The sequence below is a fragment of the Panthera leo genome, chromosome B1, assembly GCF_018350215.1.
Source record: "Panthera leo isolate Ple1 chromosome B1, P.leo_Ple1_pat1.1, whole genome shotgun sequence".
Lineage (NCBI taxonomy): Eukaryota > Metazoa > Chordata > Mammalia > Carnivora > Felidae > Panthera > Panthera leo.
Window position 1 is genome coordinate 123,254,633 of NC_056682.1, and position 21,586 is coordinate 123,276,218.

Genomic DNA, 21,586 nt, shown 5'->3' on the forward strand with positions numbered 1-21,586 from the left:
CTTTTCCAATAATGCTATCTTAGAACATTTTAGCTCCATTTTCCTACCTCCTATTTTTGTTTAATTATTGTCATACATTTTAAGTTTACATATATTTTAAATTCTTTGAATATTATTGTTCTGTACAGTTAATATTTATTAATATTTACCCAAATATTTACCCTCTCTGTTGTGTTTTGTTTCTTTCTACATTTCTGTTTTTCTATATCACATTATTTTTCTTCTTCCTGAAAAACTCTCTCTATTGCTTCTTTTGGTCAAGGTCTGTTGATGAATTATTGTATACTTTTGTCTGAACATGTCTTTATTTTGCCATTTTTAATTTTGGGGGGTTGGATTTTTAGGCTGGTAGTTATTTTCTCCCAGCACTTTAAATATGTTATTCCATTGTTTTAGGTCTTTTGTAATTTCTGTTGAAAAGTACATTGTCAAACTTATTGTTTCCCCTTGAAAGCAATTGATCCCCCTCCCCCCTTTTATTGGCCTGTGTCTTTGATGTGTCAAAAGTGTGATTTTCTTTATATTTATTTGCCTGAAGTTTGCAGAGCCTCTGGGTTGATGTCTTTAATCACTTTTAAATAATTTTTGATTATTATATCTTTATATATTTCTTCTGTCACATTCTTTCCTATCTATATTTTTGGGGCTCTAATTAATATATATGTTACACCTATTCATTATGCCTCAAACATCTCTTATAATCCCTATGTTTTATTATACATTTTTTCTCTTAGTGCTTCAGTTTAGATATGTTCTACAGACATATCTTTCAATTCATTAATCTTTCTTTAAAAAAACTGTGTTTCAAATGTTATTAAATTGACCTAAATTCTTAATTTCAGATCTTCTATTTTTCAGTTCTAGAGTGAATTCTATTTAAATCATTCTAAAGATTTCACTTTTAGGAGAAATTCTTCATGTTTTAACTATTATTTTCCATTTTTTTTCTGTTTTCTTGAACACATTAATTATAGCTATTTTAAAGTTGTGTGTACTAACTCCAACATCTGGATAATCTATTGTCTGTTGTTATTTTCTGTTATTTTTTTTGTCTTGAGTTTTGATCATGAATGTCGGTCTTTTGGTATGCTCACGAAGTGTTAATAAAATGCCAGATATTGTATACAATATAGAGACTTTAAATGGTGTTACCTTCTATTTGAGAGAGTTTATACTTTCCTTTGCAAGTTGGGGAGAAGTCAGAGGAGATCACCTTAAAGCAATAATGAATTCTAGTGATTATAGTTTTTTTAGGGCTTAGTTTATTTACCTCTGGTTTGTTCATTTCCTTAAGTGTAGTCTCTCTGGGGATTTCAGCTGTGAGCCTGATGTGTTCAAGACCCCTTGCTTTGTCAGATTCTGAATTGCAATCTTTAATGCATATGTTTTTTAGTATTTTGGTTCAGATTTTTAGCATCACCCCTATCCCTTATCCCCTGGCAAACGTCTTCATGGAGAAAGAGATCATGTGTTTGAAGCTTCTTAAATCTGCAATTTTGCCATTCTGGCTTCACAAGACCAAAATAAGCTTGTTTCTCAATGTTTTAACAGCATCCCTCTGCCAGATCTAAACTCAAATTCTCTGTTGCCTGTTGTGAGCAAATGCTACCAGGGAGAAAGCACCTACAAGGCAATAGCTCACTTTTCAGAGGTTCTACCCTCTTTAGACTCTTAGCCCCTCTTGTCTATGCTGACAACTCAAAGTTAGAAGTATCCATGACTCTATTAGGCCTTTAAAAATAGGATTTTCTTATATTTTATCTGGATTTAAATTATTTTTGTGAAAATATGGCCTTCTGCAAACTTAATATTCCCTCTAAAGCCAAAGTCATCCAATGACTGATTCATTTTCTGAACTTCTACCCATAAACAGTAAAAGTTGCAAAATACTTTTGACCTTCTTTATGCTATAATTTCTAGCACTATATACATGATAATAATAAAATTATTATAAAAGTAAATTATTTTTTAACTTTAATAAATATAAAACCACACAAAATAATAATGCTGGGTCTGATGTCCTAGATTTGAAGGATTTCACAATTTATGACTAATTTTTCTGTTTGAAAATGATAAAAATCTATTTTCTTTTGAATGACTACGTAGGAATAATACTAGGAAAGGAATGGAGAAGCACCAGCTTCAGCATTTAGGGTAAAGAGGCACATAGTTTAAAAGATACGTCTTTTAAGGGATAGATTTTATGGTAGATTAATGTTCCTCATAAAGTGTACAAAGAGAGATCTATTCTAGTAGGTACCAAATTCTGAAGTATTAAACAAGTATATCAGATTCTGAAATAAAAACAGTAAAGTATATAAAAATGGGAAAATGAGAATATTCTCATCCCTTTGTATATACAAAGAATGTTACTATTGGTTAACAGTTTAAAATATTAAATGGATACAAATGGCTAAATTATATGATGAATCAGAAAGAGTATAATATCAAAAAGATTAATTAATTGCTAATTAAATTTTTAGGTTACCAGCTTTATGTAACCTATTAATTTACATACTCAATGCATATTAGGAATTGTAGTATTTAAGAGAGTGTAGATGATTTTGCTTAGAAAATTTATTCATCCAGGATTTTCACATAATCAGTGTAAATAGTTATTGTTCATATATTTTATTTCATGTATTAATAATTAAGTACTAACAAATAATACTATATAATTGGCCAAATATCTTTATATATGTGTGTATGTGTATGTGATGTATGTGTATATATACATGTATATTACTTATATATATATATATAATGAAACAACAAGAATTGATGTTTGAATTTGACATTATGGTATAGATAATAACTCACTTGTAATGTGCTTAAATAATGTATGTAGATCTATCTTGTTTTTCTAGAGGTCCATATAATCAACTCTTTTTTTTTTCCATTCAATGTCTCATTGACTTAAAGTCTTTTGCTTCTATATCCCATTTAAAATTTTTAATTTTTAATGAATATATATCTGTCTCTATTTAGTGACAGAGCAACATTGATGGGCTTCCTTGAAAATTTATTACTCATAGGGCCACTTGAATTGATAAATAGCATTGACACACTCTTTTTTATTTCTTTTTTCAACATGCTTTTTGGAATTCACAGGTTGGTGGAGTTTCTGATGAATTACCTAACTTGACTAACCGATATGCTGTTATTTTGTCAAGACCAGAAAAACCTACTAAACTGTCAGATATGGTAAGAAGACCCCTTTATAACAAAAGTTATTTGTAATCTGGGAATCATGGAGGGACTGTATAACATGAACAGCATATTAGGATCTGAGAGAGGTACATGGTAGGCTGTTGGTAACATCTTTGACTAGTATGATACTTCCTTTTTTTTTTTTTTTAAGAGAGCATGAATGGGGGAGAGAGGCAGAGGGAGAGAGAGAGACTCATAAACAGGGTTCATGCCCAGTGCTGTGGGGCACTGTCCTACTACCCTGGAATTGTGACCTGAGCTGAAATCAAGAGTCAGATGCTCAACTGACTGAGCCAACAAGGTGCCCCAATACTTCCATTTTTTAAAGTTCACCAAAAGTCTTGAAGCTAAGCAGAGTCCAGCATTGCTCTATGAGAGGTGATTATATGGAACATCTCCTGTAGGATCAGAGAACATTTGTTTTTAGAATGTGTAGGAAAACATAATCATGTTGTATATGAAGGGGAAGGCCTACTTAAGGTTCAAAACAGTTTACTTATAAGTGTAAATTTTTTTCTTTTAAATTTGAGTCAATCTTGAAACCTAAGACTCTATAGTGATTTTTTAAATCCATGTGAATCTGTATTTTAAATTGTGTTTTATGATATTTTTCTAACTAAATTTCCATTTTTTATAAAAAGCTAGTATTGAATAAATTGAAATACATAAAGCAGATGACATTTAAACATGAATACTTGACTGTTTCATCCAGATTGATTTTACTAAAAGTACATTTTGAAATTTGCAGTTAAAAAGTTAGACTTCTATGTATAGATATTGCTAAAATAAATCTATATAGAAATTAGACTGTCATTATAAGATATTCTTAATAACAAATTATCGAAACAAGCTCATCAACCAGGTTTTAAAACTTGAGAAATAGTATTGCTTGCTGAAATAAAATTATAGTAGGTTCACAGTGCCAAGAGTTGATTAATTCGTTAAATTAATACGTTGTAAAGTCTAAAAAATCATACAAATTACACTAATTTGGTGAGAGGCATCAGGAATAGACTTATTTTTTTCTGAGACATTGGTTGACTGAATGTAGGAGATGGTGTCAAAATTGACATCAGGTTCTATGACGTTTTTGTACCAATAAGTTCAAAAGACAGTTTAAAATTATCTGTCAGTTTTCTTGACATGTAAGAGATTCTCATAATTGTTAAATAAATGTGTTGTTTTCATAGATCATTTCTTTATCTTGAGCAATTTTATGGTTGTGTTGTTTCTCAAGTGAATCATTGTACACATTGTAGGATCCACTGTGAGGTATGTCAGAAGTAATTTATTACTAGTTTAAAGCTTTCAAGCATAGGAATATTTAGTGGATTCATAGTTATTTCTATCATAATATCGTAGTTACTAGGAAAAAAATTCAAATCTCTGAAGGTACCCCTAGGAATGCATATGTATGTGCTAAATTTGCTTGTAGTAAAAAAAAGATGGTGATGTGCCCTAAAGAAAGATGAGTTACTTACCAATTGCTGTTATCTAATATACATTTTTCTCTTTTACCTTGGTCTCTCACTGGATCTTGAAACTTCTGTTTTTGTATTTTTATTTTTTGACATGACATACTTGCAATGGAAAGTATTGGGTGGGACTTTGTTTACCCAAGAAGCAGAATAGTTTAATCACATAGAATATTTTAGCTTTTGAAACTCTTCTGCAAATGAGATACTCTTCAAACCTGTGGGTGTATAATATATATGTAATGAGAATCCAAATTATTAATTTCATATCAAAATTGATCTTAAACTTATGAAATAATGGGATTAGTTTTATAATTTTCACTTCAAATAAAAATATTACAGTGCTCACTTCGACAGCATAACAATTAAAATTGGAATGACACAGAGAAGATTAGCATGGCCCCCTGCACAAGACTGACATGCAAATATGTGAAGTGTTCCATATTTTATTTATTATTTATTTATTTAAGTTTATTTTTATTTATTTTTGAGAGAGAGAGAACACAAGTGGGAGAGGGGCAGATTGGGGGGGTGGGGCAGAAGACATAGAATCTGAAGCAGGCTCCAGGCTCTGAGCTGTCAGCACAGAGCCCAATGTGGGTCTCAAACCCACGGACTATGAGATCATGACCTGAGCCAAAGTTGAACGCTTAACCGACTTAGCTACCCAGGCATCCCTGAAGCATTCCATATTTAAAAAAAAATTAGACAGTTTACCTCCTACATATTTAAAATTTATATATACGGATATACTGCAATCTTAAAGGACACATTGTTTGATTTTCAAAATTTTATATAAGTTTCACATAAAAATATTTAAAAACTCAGGCTTCTGCTTTCATATGAAAAGCATGAACATATATCTCTTTTCTTTTTACATGGTCGCAGTAAAATAAGTTATTTTTAACTACAACATAATATTGGTTTAATATAAAAATACAGAGTGAATATATGATAAATGGAAGCTATAAACAAACCAAACATCTGTTTATTAGGCATTCCAAAAGTGGAATGCTAAGATAGTAGTTAGGAACATTTGATGGTAAAAAAACAAAACAAAACAAAACAAACAAACAAACAAACAAACAAAACAACAACAGAAGGTTTTCCTAAGCTGAATAAAGACACAAGTCTTCAATAAGAAGAAGTCAACAAAATACCAGGAAGGATGAATTTTAGAAGTCAAAAATCCCTTTCACATGGTTGCATTTTCAGAAGACTAGAAATAAAATACCTTGGAATCTTCCACAGAGAAAAGTAAGTGGGTCACCTACAGAGGGATGAGAAACATACTGATATCAAACACTATCCCAGTAGTATTAGCAATATTTCAGAGCTAGAAGATGATGGATTTCTGAGAGGAAATAATTTTGGATGTAGAATTCTGACTTTATCCAATATAAATCCAATTAAATGAATCAAGAAAATAATTTTCTGACACACAAGAGCCTGGAAATTGTAGTACCTCTACATTTCCATGTATAAAGATGTTCCAGCAAAATATAAGGAGAGAAATGAGAGAAGAGTGATATAAACCTAGAGAAGAATAGAAACTAAGCAATTCCTGGATGAAATAAAGTGAAAACAAATTAATAAAGAAGGCATTTTTAGCTCATTCATGGGTCATCTTCAAGAGTCAGGGATTTGGTGACAGAATTTTATTTGCTTCTTTTTGTGTTTGGCCATACTAGTTGGTTTGATAAGCAATAAATATGATATTCTAATTTCTGTTTTAATACTGATTGGTTTTAGATCAATCTATACAAATTGCAGAGATCTTAGTTATAATATAAAATGTAAATATTAGAAAACTTAATATCAATTAAATTTTAATATCAATAAAAATAAAAGACTGTAAATATTATAAAACTTAATATCAATAATAATAAAAGAAAGAGGTAAAAGTTTGGGAGGCAGTAAAATATGCTAAATTTCTTATAGTGTGCAGAGTCAACAGATGTCAAAAGTTGACAAATTTCAGTATAAGTCCTTATATTAAGTTTGTAATGGTAAATAATAATAAAAAATCCCAACCTCTAAGAAACCCAATTACTGTTAAATTATTTCTGGGAATAGAACAGGGAGAGGTCAAGGAGGACAATTTTACTGTTTATTTTAGACTCATCTATGATTTGATTTTTATTATGCTGTGAATGTATTATTTTAAAATAATAATAAAAATAAAAATAGTACTCATGAGTTAATGGTGAGTATGTGTTTGGAATAGCATTATGATGTACTGGTTCCTGGACTGACCTATTCTCTGCAAACAAGCAAAATTCTAGATAAAATAGAAACAGAATGTTTTCATGAGTGCTTCCAAGAATTAGAAAGAAATGAGTACACAGGCTAAAGGCTAAATTTAGGAGGGACCCAGAGTGGCAGTGAAGTTCACTTTTACCCTGAGGACATTTGCCAAACAACTAGATGACTTTGAATTTTAATTGTTACAGCCTTAGAGGCCTCTAGGGAATGAAACAAAGCCTAAGACTCTCTCATAGTGGGTCCTCTCAAAGAAGAGTCATTAATACAGTTACAGCTCCAAAGGGCAAAAAACTATGCAGGAGTGAAATGCAGAGTGAAATCACCAGAGGATTTGTGAGAAGTTACCAGTGTTGGACTTTTTGGTTTTGAGTGTATGTTAGGGGAATCACCACTGAGAATCTGTTACATTTTATATTCATTTAATGACATGGATTGTTAAAAACAACAACAACAACAACAAAAGAAATCTGTCACAGATGTTAACTAAATTAATTTTGTTAATAAAAATAAGTGCTAATGCTTCTTCTGTACTAGGCACCATTCCAAATGTATAGTAACTCATTTGAGTACTATAATTATGGTCATTTTGAAAAATGAGGAAACTGAGGCACAAGTTTAAAGTTTAAATGACAGAGTCAGAATTCAAACGGAGGCAGTTTAGTAATAGAGTTCAGTCTTTTTGCGCTACTCTTCTCCGGCTTAAAGAATTAGGCTTACGTGAAATAAATATGACAGTATAATAAATTACTTTTATGATTTAAAACAAAAGAGATGAGACTGTAAAGATCTCAGACATTATTATAAGGAATAGAAGTTTTTTTTTTTTTAATGTAATTTCTGTCTTCCAGAAGCTGATAGAGAATTCAGTATTATGAACGATATTGAAGTTAATAACTTTCCTCTAGTTATTGAGAGACTAAAAATTAACTATGATTATCATTTAGTGGGAAAGTCATTGGAAGAATTTGATATACTTTCTTAGATCTCTTCATGCCTCATAAAGGGGCATCCTTTGCCTAATGACAACTGGTATCAAAAGTCACAAAAAATTAGAGCAACTTTTTCTAAATTTATTAGAATTATTTGGTGAGCAGTTTGCACTATAGCTTTAATTACTTGAAAAACAGACCTAGAATACAGAGAGTTGAGAATGAAGAGAATATTAAAAATAAATTGTGATTTATATATTTTTTAATTTATAATAATTTAAGTTGTTAAATATTTTGATTACAATCCCTAAACAGGTTAAAGTTTAAGAGCAAAAGCTTTGGAATCAGAGAAATGCTTTTAAAAATTTTTACTCCCCCTTGTAGATGAATGAGCTTAGGCAACTTCTTTAAATCTCAGTTTCCTCAAACATTAAATAAGGATAGTAAATTAAATAGGGATAGCCCAATAGGATCAAAGTAAGAAGTAAGTGTATTATTGCTTCTAACACTTATTTCATTGCGTTAGTAACCTATGAATAAGTTAGTTATAAAGATTGTAAACGTCAGGGTTATGGCTCAAAGCTAAGTCAGTCCTATTCCAAAGCCTATGCTCTCTTTTCACCATTCTGTAATATTAATGAAGAGTATATATTGAAATATGGTAATGTCTTTTTATTTTTAACACTTTTTTGAAAGTGAAATTCGCCTTCTTCCACCTGAGGCACCTCTGTCTTGCATGGTATTACTATGTCAGGAATGAAAAGGGAATAAATGTTGAGTTTTTGACTTAGGAAACATTTCTTGAAGTTTACTTCAGAGACAGCAATTGTGGGGACCATGGCTTAATAAAATGAAAAGAAGTTTCTACGTTATTTCTAAAGTGTTTCCTAATTTCAACTTTCCTTTAAATATTCTAGAACTAGAGGTTGGCCAAGAGTTCCAACTTCTGTATTAATTAGCTATTTCTGAATAATAAACTCAAAATCTTAGTAGCATAACATGAAAGACATTTATTACGTGCAAGTTTGCAGTTCAGGTAGGGAAGCTTAATTCAGGCTGCAGGTTTTCTGGGGGAAAGTCTACTGCATGCTGCCATTTGACTGGGACCAGCAGGATAGCTGGGGCATATTCTCCTCATGGTGATAGCAGAAATCCAATAATTTTACTACAGGAAAGATAATAGGAAAGTTGTAGAATAAGGGAAGCTTCTTGCTATACTGAATGAGAAAGCCTCTCCTGAATTGGAAGAATATGCAAGAATCGAGAAAGACAGCAGAGCAATGGAGTTGATATTTGAATGTGAGGCTTGTTTTATGCTCCTCCACATTCTTTGTGAACTCTGGTAAGATTGAGTGTTGGGTAGTAATGGTGGATAAATGGAGACTGAAGTTAAGAAATCCCAGAGATGAGGGGCACCTGGGTAGTTCAGTCAGCTAAGCCTCTGACTCTTGATTTTGGCTCAGGTCATGATTTTACAGGTTGCAGCCCCTCACTGGGCTCTGCGCTAACAGCACAGCATGGAGCCTGCTTGGAATTCTCTCTCTCCTCTGTCTCTCTGCACCGCCCTCCCCCCCCCCCATGTCCCCTTGCTCTTTCTCTCACTCAGAATGAATAAATAAATAAAAAGTTATTAAAAAAGAAATCCAAGAGATGATAAAGCATGAATTCCTCTTAATATCTGAGAGTCTGGAAATGTGCTAGAGTAACACCCTCTTTCCCTCACACTGGGTGGTTGCTGCAGATAGAAAAGTTATAAACGTATATTTAGGCAGAGAGGGGCTATATCAGTCAGGCCCTGGTCAGAACATTGAACCTCACTAGTTATTTTGAGATAGAGAATATAAGGAATCGTGTATATTGGAGAACTAAAAAGACAAAGAGGGAATGCTAAAGTATCTTGGACATAGTAACACAGGCAATCAGTGCCACCATGTTTAGGCCTTGGGGGACAAAGGGAATGGGTAGAATTATTAAAACTTGAAAACTCGGAGAGACCTTTAGTTGCTGGGATTTAGCCCTCTGAAGAGGAGGCATAGCCTAGCTGGTGCTAGTGTTTCAGGAACTCACAAGTAAAATCAGACCCGTGGGACCCTAAAGATAGTAAAAATATATCAGAAGTGATTTCAGCTGAACTATTTCACAAGAATTAAAGTTCTTCTGACTAAATCTGTATTACTCTCAGGCTGTTTTATAATTTCTCATTGGAATGGATATAGAAAGTGTTTTAATTTTTGCATAGTTTTTAGACTTTATTTTGTTGGTTAGTTTGCTTATTGGTATCTTATCATTCACCTAACCATTGGTGAAGGAAAGCACATGAAAATGAATTTTCTGAATATAGGCCCATTAATGTAAGTAAAGGATTTTAGGCACATGATTTCTGAAATCATGGAAAGTGAGTTGGTCAGAGTACACTTAGATACTTCCTTGAGTTACATTACATTTTGAAGTCTTTATAACTTTCACTTAATTGTGTAACTTCATTAGTTCAGAAAATGGGTTTGATATGCAAACAGCAAGAACAAGTGCTGCTGGCTGTCATCTTCATCAAAGCAGAGAAAGGATAGCGAAGACAACTGCCGAGCCAGATTCGCTGGCATAAGCCAGATTCTAGTGGCCTGCATTTTGATTGGGTGCAGTTACCTACCAGTACTTACACAGATTGTGAGAAGAATGCTTTTCTATAGTTTTAGCTATTTTTGATTGCCCTACATAGATCTCAGAAGTAAATAATAGCTTCATAAAGAAAGGATTTTATCTTTACTCTTCAGTTGCTAAAAAATTTTTGCACTTTCATGTGTTTTGAGAATGAAATCTGTCCTAACTTTGAAGGTGTCACGATTATTTAAAATGAACAATAGTTGGGTTGCTGGGTGGCTCCGGTGCATGGGTGCATCTTGATTCAGGTCTTAATCTCAGGGTCATGAGTTCAAGCCCTGCGTTGCAGCCTACTTAATAAATAAATAAAATGAACAACAGAGGGGTGCCTGGGTGGCTCAGTCGGTTAAGCTCCCAACTTCGGCTGGGGTCATGGTCTCACCGTTTGTGGGTTCGAGCCTCGCTCTGAGCTCCAACACAGAGCCTGGAGCCTGCTTTGGATTCTGTGTCTCTCTTTCTCTGCCCTCCCTCCCTTGCTTACACTCTATCTCTGTCTCTCTCTCTCTGAGAAATAAACATTAAAAAAATTAACAAAAAAATAAAATGAACAGAAAAATGACTCATATTTTATATATTTTCGGAGGTTTAAATTTTGTGACATTTGTGGCATCCATCCCAATATGATTCCTACATTTTATATCAACCAGTCATTGTTTTACAGCTTATTTGGTTATTAAACAAGAGGAAGTATGTTAACGGTGATATGGAAATGTTTAGTCAAGACTATAACTCCATCATTTAAGTCCTTGAAGCCAATATAACCACATGTGCAACCCTACAAATGGTATAACAATGATGGCATTAATACCATTAAGACCTCTTTATAATAAATTCATGACTAATGAAACATGGCATTATGGCATTTAGAAATTGACTTCAAATTTCTAATTATCTTACTTAGGATGCATATATTCATGAGGAGTAAACCTTGTTTCAGTGTGTTTAAATATTTAGGAACTCATATCTCTTTTCAAAATTACCTCCACTGATGGAAAAAGCTATAGCTTGAAATGCTGGATTCATTTACAGATATCTCACTGACATGGTTATCACAGACATCTTTTGACCAATTGAAAACATTAAACTTTTAGGTACACGGTCATCATTATATACAAAAGTGTGTACTAATTGTCCTTCTGTTGGCACTTTTAGGGACAAACAGTAGTCCCTTTGTATTATTATACAAATTATTATAGATGTCTAAGGGAAAAGGTATTTTTCCATCACATAAGTTTAAAATGTAGTTACTAAGTAAGTTTTATATCATTGTCACAAGTACATAGGGAACAGATATGGAAAACTGTAACAGGTTTATATAAGTTAAAATGACATAGAAAAATAGAAAAAGAGGGTAAAGGGAAGAGTCAGAGCTAAGAGGAGGATAAAGAAAGGAGATAATGGGAAGAAGTACTTACATTATAAAGTTTGAGGGGGTACAGAATGACATAAGGAAAACCAAAGCAGGAACTTGTAGGAGAAATTGTAGCTACGTAAATTCAGTTGCTACTATAGGAAGAAATTGCTTTCAAATGAAGAAGCAGATGCATAGGAAGAAATCCCTTCTTTCGTCAGCCTTTCCAGTATCCTCTAGTACCTCCTGTTGGCAAAACCCGCAAAGAGCCATCTGACAAAGCACAAATATGGTTTGAAGATTCTCAGGTTTTGAGCTGGGATAATAAATTGCTTAAAATCTGGTACCTTTCACCCCTTAGACCACTTAGCATCCATATGTGTCTTTCTACTCATGTTTGAATTTCCACATGATATTCCAAACAACTCTGTGTTTCTGCCTAATACAAACAACTATGCTTTGTATAACATAAGTTTCCTCACTCTCCAACATGAGGAGATACAAGTTTCCAACTGTGTTTATCTTCATTTTTGGCCAAATTTAGTCATAGTCCATCTAAATATTTTGTTATCTAAATGCTGTTATACAGTGTTAATGTGCAGTTTGATTGTTACATAAATACTAAATCATACTTTGTTAACTTATAAAACTTTTAGAAAATAAAAAGGAGAAAGAGAAGAAGGAAGATTAAAATAGTTAACACATAGACACATACAAGGGAGAGAAGCGGAGAGAGAGAGAAGGAGATTTATCTGAAGACCTGCCACAGTCCTTATTTTTTAAATAGTCCAAGGCTGTAGATGATACTTCTGACTTCCTTCTATTACTCTCTGCCTTTTTCCTTTGCTCTCAAGAAGAGTGTCAGTTGTTTAGGGTTCTTTACCTAATAGAAGACCAAACTTTCATTTTTGAAGGATGTGAATCCTTAACGACTCTTCCTTTTTTTGCTTGATGTGCTTTCTAACAATCTTACATTGGAGATAGAAGTATTAGAAGAATTGCAGAGAATGCCCTGATAAAGTTTTTCCTGTCCTCACTGTGTATTAGCAACCCAGATTCCATTTGTTAATTGTGACAAATCACTCCAGTCAGTAAACTCTACCTCGTTTCAGTAGCATCAGTATCCGCAAATGCTAGTTGACACTGAGCTTTCAACTTGTACAATCACAGTTGTATCTCTAATGGAAACATTCCTCTCTTGAGAAGCAAGACTTATAAATAAGTAGAGCTCAAAGTTATGGAGACAGGAGGCAAACATTTTGCATGTTATTAGTGAAATAATGAGAAGAGGTACTTGATATATATTGTATCTTAGCACCATGTATGTTAAAAAAATTTTTTTTTAACATTTATTTTTGAGAGACAGAGAGAGATAGAGCACAAGCGGGGGAGGGGCAAAGAATAAAGGAGATGCAGAATCTGAAGCAGGCTCCAGGCTCTGAGCTGTCAGCACACAGCCCGACTCGGGGCTCAAACGCAGAAACCGCGAGATCACGACCTGAGCCGAAGTAGGACGCTCAACCGACTGAGCCACCCCGGCACCCCCACCATGTGTGCTTAAATCCTGTCCTCTCAAGGTCTTGTCTTTCAACTGGCAGGTACCTTAATTGAGTTTTCAACAAGCCCTTCTGATGTTCTTTTAGGTCAGATGATTTTAAGTGCTGAGAGTATGTTAGACCTAGTGAATTGTGTGAGCACAAGCCCGATGCTACATTTCTTTTACTGCGAAATGAGTTCCTTGATCATAAATAATGTCTAGAATACCATAACAGTAAATAAGCCATTCTCTAAGTCTAAGGCTGGCAGTATTGGTGAAAGAATTATTGGCAGGGAAGACAATTTCTTGTAATGACCTTAAGGATTTTGAGTCAAGGTTATACTGGATTCTTCAAAGAGAGTAAGTGTTCTTTTTCTTCCTAGTCTCTCAAAGAGAGAATAGTTTATTTTTTGCAAGATTGACTTACTCTTTCTTAAATGTTTGTAAGGATTCCCTGTTAAAGCCTTCTAGACCTGAGATTTTACTTGTGGGAAGGTTTTAAAGAAAGGATTCAATTCCCTTATCTGTTAACCCTGTGTTTCTGATGATTTGGCCTCTGGGGTCTTGTTGACCTTGGAGAAACTGCCCCTTCCAGGATTAGCCCGGAATGACTCTCCTCCAAATTTCCTTTCTTATGCAAACTAACCAATCCAGAGCTCACCACCAACAGCCTTCTTTATGGAGGCCAATAGGGGCCATTATTCTCCTGCTTTAATCACCCAGGGACAGGTACCAGACAATAAGGGACAGCCCCCTAAGCCCCTGAGCCTTCTGAAATTACTCAAACTAGCCAATCCTAAACCTGCATATCCTTTGTCACCATTCCTTCTAGTGGAAACCACAGTAAAAACTCTCATCCATATTTTCCCCTTCCTGCCTCCCCACCAACCTTGGTGCTTCTCTGTGTGACCTCCTGTGGAATTGGGATCTGTGAGTATAACAGACTTTGTTTTCAATGGTGGTCGGCTCTCAATCTGTTTACCTTGACATACCTGAATAATAATAATCCTATTTTTAAACACCTTAATAGATTTTGAACTATGTATATTTTATATTTCTTCTTTTGGTTACTTTTATTAATTCAACTTTTAGAGAAATATATCCATTTCTTCCATATTGTCAAATATATTTGCTTAATCATAATATTGCCTTCTTTTTTATCTGTAGGATTTATAATGATGCTCCTTCCTTTCCCCTTGATATTGGTAATTTGTATTTTCCCCTCTCACTTCCTTCCTTTTTTCCTGTAATAAATCCTATTAAAGGTTTATCAATATTTGTAATCATTTTTTTAAAGAAAAACTTCTGACTTTGTTGATTTTCTCTGTTCTAATACTCTGTTCTCTGTATTTTCTATTTCATTGATTATCTTTATAATTTTTCTTTGTACTTTCCTTAGGTTTGATTTGTATTTCTTTTTCTAGTGTCTTGCAATGGAAGCTCAGTGATTTTCAGTTACTTTTTGATTATTTATATATATATATATATATATATATATATATATATATAGATGTATATATATATATATATATATACATCTATATATATAGGCAATACATTTCCTTCATATACTGCTTAGTTATATGCCACACATTTTATATTGTTTTTAATTTTCACTTAGCTTAAAGTATTAAGTCATATTTAAATTTGATCTGTTTAGAAGAGTACTAATTTCTAATTATTTGTTATTATTTTAAACTTGCTTCCATTATGAAAAATAGAATATACTCAATTATTTCAAAATATTAAAAATACAAAGGCTTTCTCTATGGATCAGCATGTGATCAACTTTTTGTGTGTGTATGTGGAAGGAATGACACATCATCACTTTGTGATATCTCTAGAGTTCTCCTGAATGCATTAACAATACACACTATTTTATCTGCAGGGTCTCTCAATATCATGAGATAGAATTCATCAGGAGTTGCAGATTTAACTTTATTTGGAACATACTGATTATCTCTGATAATTACTTTTAAGCATTTTGAAATCTATTCTTATAAACCAATATACGAATTTTTAGTTTCAGTAGGAAAGCTATTTTTTGACAGAAAATATGGACATAAAATAGGAGGTTGGTAATTTTTTTCTCAGTCTTCTTTATAGTAAGCCTTTTATGAATATCATTAGTCAAGAATACTTTTTTAAAATCTTTATTTTAATTTGGACCAGTGTCACACATTTATTTAAGACCATTGCTATGAGGTTGGTTTTCATTTGTCTTAACTTTAAACAGATTATTAATTTCTTAAAGGTAGATATTGTTTCATTGTTGTCCTTCCTGGTTTTGTATCATACTGGGTACATACTAGGTTCACAGCATATAGTTTGACATTTAAGGAAGAATATAAATGAGAAGATTCTCTTTTCTCTTATGAGCAGTACTTACCTCAAGGGAAGAATAATGTAATTATGAAAAATCTAATGAACCTAAAAAGGAAATGAAATCCTTATCAAATTGATACATAGTCTAAAAGAAACATTTGGTATTGTCTGCATTAAAGTTGAAAAAAGAGAAAGGTGAGAAAATGTACTTATCTTTTATGTTATACCTTGCATGTAGTTTAGTTGTGTTTTTGTGCCTATGTTTTCTGAAAGCCAAGGCTATTGGAGGTTATTTTATCCTCTGTATCAATATAGTTTGTATGAATATAATTTTATTTACTTTATTTTTTAAAGGTTTATTGTTTAACAATTTTTTTTTTAAGTAGGCTTCATGCCTAACGTGAGACTTGAACTCATGATGCTGAGACCAAGAGTTGCGTACTCCATTGACTGAGCCTGCCAGGCACCCTAGAATATACTTTATAAATATTAAATTTATTTTATTTATTTTCAAATGCTGCCATGTATCTAAACTTTTCAATCACTACGTTTTGAATTTTTCTTAGTTGGGTGAAATAAGTTAATTTTACATAAAAATAGAATATATGAAAGTCATTGTTTTCCAGTGTTCATTGTGTGTTCAGATTTTCTCAATTTGTTCTACTTACAAAATCCTTACTTGACCTAGCACTTTATTTTCTTCGTAACCTATCCCATTTTACTTTCTTTAACTTAGTATAGGGTGCTAATTTTTTTCCATAGGGTTGGCGAACCACCATTTCAGTGGCTCTAATTGGGCTTCAGAGAATCATCAGTTTAGTTGTGTTTGCCCTAAATATAATTTCAAGGAATATATTATGAGCATCAGTTTAGCTTGAGATAAGAATTTGCTCTCAGATAGAGATTACTGTGAAAATAACCATATAGGGGGAGGTTTTCTTGTTTGTTGGTATCAATTATTATTTATATTTAGGTTTAGATAAATCATTTCAATGAATTATCTTTCATGTGTAGATCCAGATGTTATAACTGTTATAAATTTGGGGGATTTATTTTTAGTAACTGTTCTAAAGTATAGTTGATTTGAGCTTCAATATCCTCAGGATTTGCAATTATAATTTTGTTATTTTTGATTAAAATAAACACAAATCAGGAAGCAAACCTAAAAATTATATTATTGTAAATGTTAAAATTTGTGTTCAACTTGTTCATTTAAATTTGCCTATTAAATTTAAAATATTCAGACTTAAATTTCAAACTTAGCATGAAATTGTATAGAAAAATTTGGGGTTTGTGTATGCACTAAACGTTTTAAAATTTGAAATCCATTGATTCTGTCTGGTATTTGTTACATTTAAAAACACGATGATGCCCCTATATTGAATGAGGATTATTATTTAATCCATCATGTGTAGGTTTATGGTCCAATATTAGTCATGCTTGAGAATAGTAAACACTTGGAATTACCTTTTATATGCATTATAATCTTAATTGAGAGTTTAAAACTATAGTCCCATCATTACAAATATCAAAGAGTAGAAGCTGTTCTATAATTCAAGGACACAGTGGATCACTTATGTCTGCCTTGACCTCAGATATATGTTCAACTGCCTGTCTGACATTTCCACTTAGATTCTAATTGGTATTTTTTTATTTTAATGCATCCAAATACAATTAATTCTTGTAACTTCTTCATTTACTCTAATTACAGACAGATAGTATGTAGGTATGGTAAAACACAACTCAAGTGATGAAGTTAGGCAGACAAAATTTTTGAAGGAAGTAAACTTTCAGTGGGCTCTTAAAGTTAATTAATTTAGTGGATGAGAGAGATGAAGAAGAAAAGACAAATTTGTTAACTTCCCAGGGCAGCTATTTATTCTCTTTCATTTTGTGTTTCTGTTTTTGTCATGACTATCTGGATTTTCACTGAAGCTTAAATTGCTCAAATTCTCTTAGGATGAAGGTTATTTTTAACATCATTTAAAAATATCTGTTGTGTTGCCAATATTCTTGGAAGGTACATACTAGTGTGAATTTATTTTGCCAAAACCGTTATTATTGGAAGCTAATAGGTCTTTCAAACTTTATTATAAAGGTACCCCTTTCCTCTTTACAATTGTTGGATCATTATTATAACTAGATTTCTTCATTTGCTAGTAGATCCAAAATTATATGCCAACTAGTAAGACCAGTGTTTTTCAGTCCTGGCTTGGAAAACTTCGTAGAATCAGCTAGAGAGCTTTAAAAAAATGTCCATGTCAAGTTCTCGTTTCTAGATATTATGAATTAATAATAATAATTAATTATTAATTGTTGTGGAGTGGGGTTCATGTATCTATATTTTTTAAAGTTCTCAGACAATGTTAAGACAATTACATGTTTGAAAACTGAGTTAGAATGTCCTATAATTAATTTATACTAAGTTTTACTCAATATTAGCTCTCCCTTTCTTTCTAATTAGTTTAATTTCAAGCACTTATCCAGTTGTTCTTTCATTCGTTCATTCATTCATTCATTTAGCATATGCTTACTAGGGTTTAACATGTGCAGTTCTAGGTGCTAGGAACATAGTGGTGGGGAAGACATGCAAAATCTTTGTCTTCATAGAAATACTATTTTAGTGCAGAGGGGAAAGGAGGCCATAAGTAAAAAAAATTAAATAAACATGACTTTTTTTTCTGTTGCTGTTATGAGTCAGGAAGGAAATATACAAGTTCTGTGAAAGAGAGAAATGACAGAGATATGGGGTGGGTTGATGCTCCCAGAAGTTTTCCCTGATAAAATGGCATTAAGATTCTAAATGAGAAACCAATGGTGAGAAGAGGCTAAGTAAGGTTGATTCAGACAGGAGGAGCTTATAGCACCAGAGCCCTGAGGAGGAAAAGACTTGATGTATTTGAGGAACAGAAAGGAAATGAGATGGATGACTTTCAGATGAGAAAAATCAGTTCTTATTTGAATTGATGTTCCCCTGACGGTAATGTATATATTTCTCTCTGATTTATTTCAAGATTTTTGTTTTGGTTTGTTTTACTTCTCAGCAATTTGATTTTGATGTTTCTGGGTATAGATTTACTTAGGTTTGTCTTGTCTGAGGTTGTTGAATCTGTGGGGTTTATATCTTTTGTCAAATTGGGGGAATTTTTTAGCCATTATTTCTTCAAATATATATGCATTTTAACCCTATACTCTTTCTTCTTTCCTTTTGAATCAATATAAATTTTAGACTTTTTGGTATTTTCCCACAGATCCCTAAGGCTCTGTTAATTCTTTTAAAATCTCTTTCCTGTCTATTCTCATTTGGATAATTTCTACTGATCTATCTTTAAGTTGACTGATTCTTTCTTTTGTCATCTCCGTTCTGCCATTTAGCTCATCTAGTGAAATTAAAAAAAATTGTTAATTGTATTTTCCATTCTAAAGTTGTCATTTAGTTTTTCTTTGTATACTCTAGATACTAAGAATTTTTAATTTTCCATTTGTTTAAGACTGTTATAATTGCTTGTTGGTACTTTTGTATGATGTCTGTTTTTAGGTCCTTGTCAGATAATTCCAGCATTTGTTTCATTTTGGTGTTGTCCTCTTCTTGATTATTTTTTCTCATTTGAGTTGAGATTTTCTTTTCCTTCATACGATGAGTAATGTTGGATTGTGTCCCGGACATTTGCAGTATTATGTTATGAAATTCTGGTTCCTACTTAAATCTATTTTAACAGATAGTCAATTTATTTGGGTTTAGGGCACACATCCTGGACCATTTTTGTGGGCTGTAGTTCAAATGTCAATTTAGTACTTAAAATCTTTGCACTGCTATTTTGTTCTATCTTGTTTGTATGCTACCCAGTGGCCAGTTTGAAACTTGGACAGTATTTCACATGACATTTCAGTTCTCAGAGCTTTTACTTTGTTAATTTGATTCTGGTTTCACCCATGAGCCAGTTGGAGGTATACCAAAAACTTCATATACAGATATAAATAATTCCTTTCTTCAGCTTCCTCTTTTCTATAATCTACTCCTCTCCTGACACTCTCTAGCTGGAAGGAGGTAAGGTGCTACTTTTTTGTTGTCATGCTTAGTATAGAGTAGAATTGGGTCAAGGCTCTGCCCTGTAGTTTCTGCATCATCAGGTGGGGAGTGGGACAGTGCACTTCATTAGTACAGCACATACATGGTTAATAAGGCTCTGCTCCATAGTGTCCACAACACCTGGTGGTGGAGGAGCAGGGTGCAGACTTTTTAGCAGTGTTTCTATGGAGTAGTATGACTATAGTCAAAAGTCCTACAGGGATTTCTTCCTGGTTCTTTGGCTAGACAGAACAGGCATTTCTTGAGACTGCTTTTCTTTTCTTTTCTTTTCTTTTCTTTTCTTTTCTTTTCTTTTCTTTTCTTCTTCTCTTCTCTTCTCTTCTCTTCCCTTCCCTTCCCTTCCCTTCCCTTTTATTTTCCTTTCCCTTTTCTTTTTCCTTTTCTCTTTTTCTCCTTTTCCCTTTCCCTTTGCTTTCCTTTGCTTTCCTTTTCTTTCTTTTGCTTTGCTTTGCTTTGCTTTGCTTTGCTTTCCTTTCCTTTCCTTTCCTTTCCTTTCCTTTCCTTTCCTTTCCTTTCCTTTCCTTTTTCCTGTTTCAACTGCCATTTCCAGGGTGTGGGCTACTCTTGTGTCTAGGCTAGGATGTATAGGAGGAAAAAAAATTTAGGGAGTTAAGTGAATTAATTGTCAGGTCTTCCCCTTGAGTCCTGAGGATCTTAGTCTACTCTATTTTCTCTGGTCTTCAGGGGCTTCTGATAGCTATATTTGATCCAGGATTTTAGTTGTAACTTACAGGATTAGGGTAGAATGTGCTTATGCCATTTTGTCTGGAACTGGAAGTCGCCTACTTAGTTTTCATAGCTTTTAGTTACCTGCTCTATGTATTCTGTCTAGGGTTTTTATTTATTTTTGAAAAAAAAATTTTAACATTTATTCATTTTTGATAGAGACAGAGTGCAAACAGGGGAGAGGCAGAGAGAGAGGGAGACACAGAATCTGAAGCAGGCTCCAGGCTCTGAGCTGTTAGCACAGAGCCCGATATGGGGCCTGAACTCACGAAACATGAGATCATGACCTGAATCCAAGTTGGATGCCTGACCAACTGAACTACCCAGACGCCCCTGTCTAGGGTCTTTAGATGGATTCAGCAGGAGAGGCAGGATGGATTATGTGTTTTCTATTTTTACTGGAGCTAAAACTCCTGTGTGTGTGTGTGTTTTTTTTTTTTTAGTGCTAAAATATAAGTATCTTTAAAAAAATTTATTTTCCAATGATTTGTTCTAATATTTAGAATATATAATGCATACATTGACCTTATATACACTGATTTTGAGAAATTCACCCATTTATTCTAATAGTTTATAGTATACTTCAGATTATTTACATGCAAAACCATATAATCTATGGAAAATGACTTTGCAATCACTGAGGGTGATGATGATAATGATGAAGATGATTATCATGTTTTAGTGACTGGCACTGGTGCCAGCAAATGTTGAATAAAACTGGTGAGAATGAACATCTTTATTTTGTTTCTGGGAGAACATTTCAGTATTTCACTATGTTGTGTAATGTGAACAGTAATTAAAAAATAGTCTTCATCATTTAAAGAAGTCCTGTTTCTATTTGCTAAGAGTTTATATTGGGAATATGTACAGAATATTATTTTTACATATATTGGCATATTTATGACATTTCTTCTTTATTCTCTTATTTAGTAAATTACATTGATTACTTTTTGAATATGAAATTAATTTTTGCATATATTGAATCGCTCCATCTGTTTATGATGTAATATCCTTTTTATA

General features: G+C 32.9%; 1 protein-coding gene and 1 non-coding gene across 6 annotated transcripts in view; both read left to right on the plus strand.

Annotated features, from left to right (window-relative positions):
• The window catches only part of STPG2 (sperm tail PG-rich repeat containing 2), a 618,205-nt gene that overhangs the window by 158,587 nt on the left and 438,032 nt on the right, over positions 1-21,586 (plus strand). For all 5 annotated transcript variants that reach the window (XR_006201804.1, XR_006201805.1, XM_042935852.1 and 2 more), the window contains exon 11: positions 3,112-3,204. Coding sequence is in view for 3 of the 5 variants with exons in the window: in XM_042935852.1 (XP_042791786.1) it covers positions 3,112-3,204 (93 nt within the window). In the remaining 2 variants the exon portion in view is untranslated. The remainder of the gene's footprint in view (positions 1-3,111; positions 3,205-21,586) is intronic.
• Positions 5,027-5,134, plus strand: LOC122218762. The gene has a single exon (XR_006202093.1). It is a non-coding gene; the product is annotated as a U6 spliceosomal RNA (small nuclear RNA).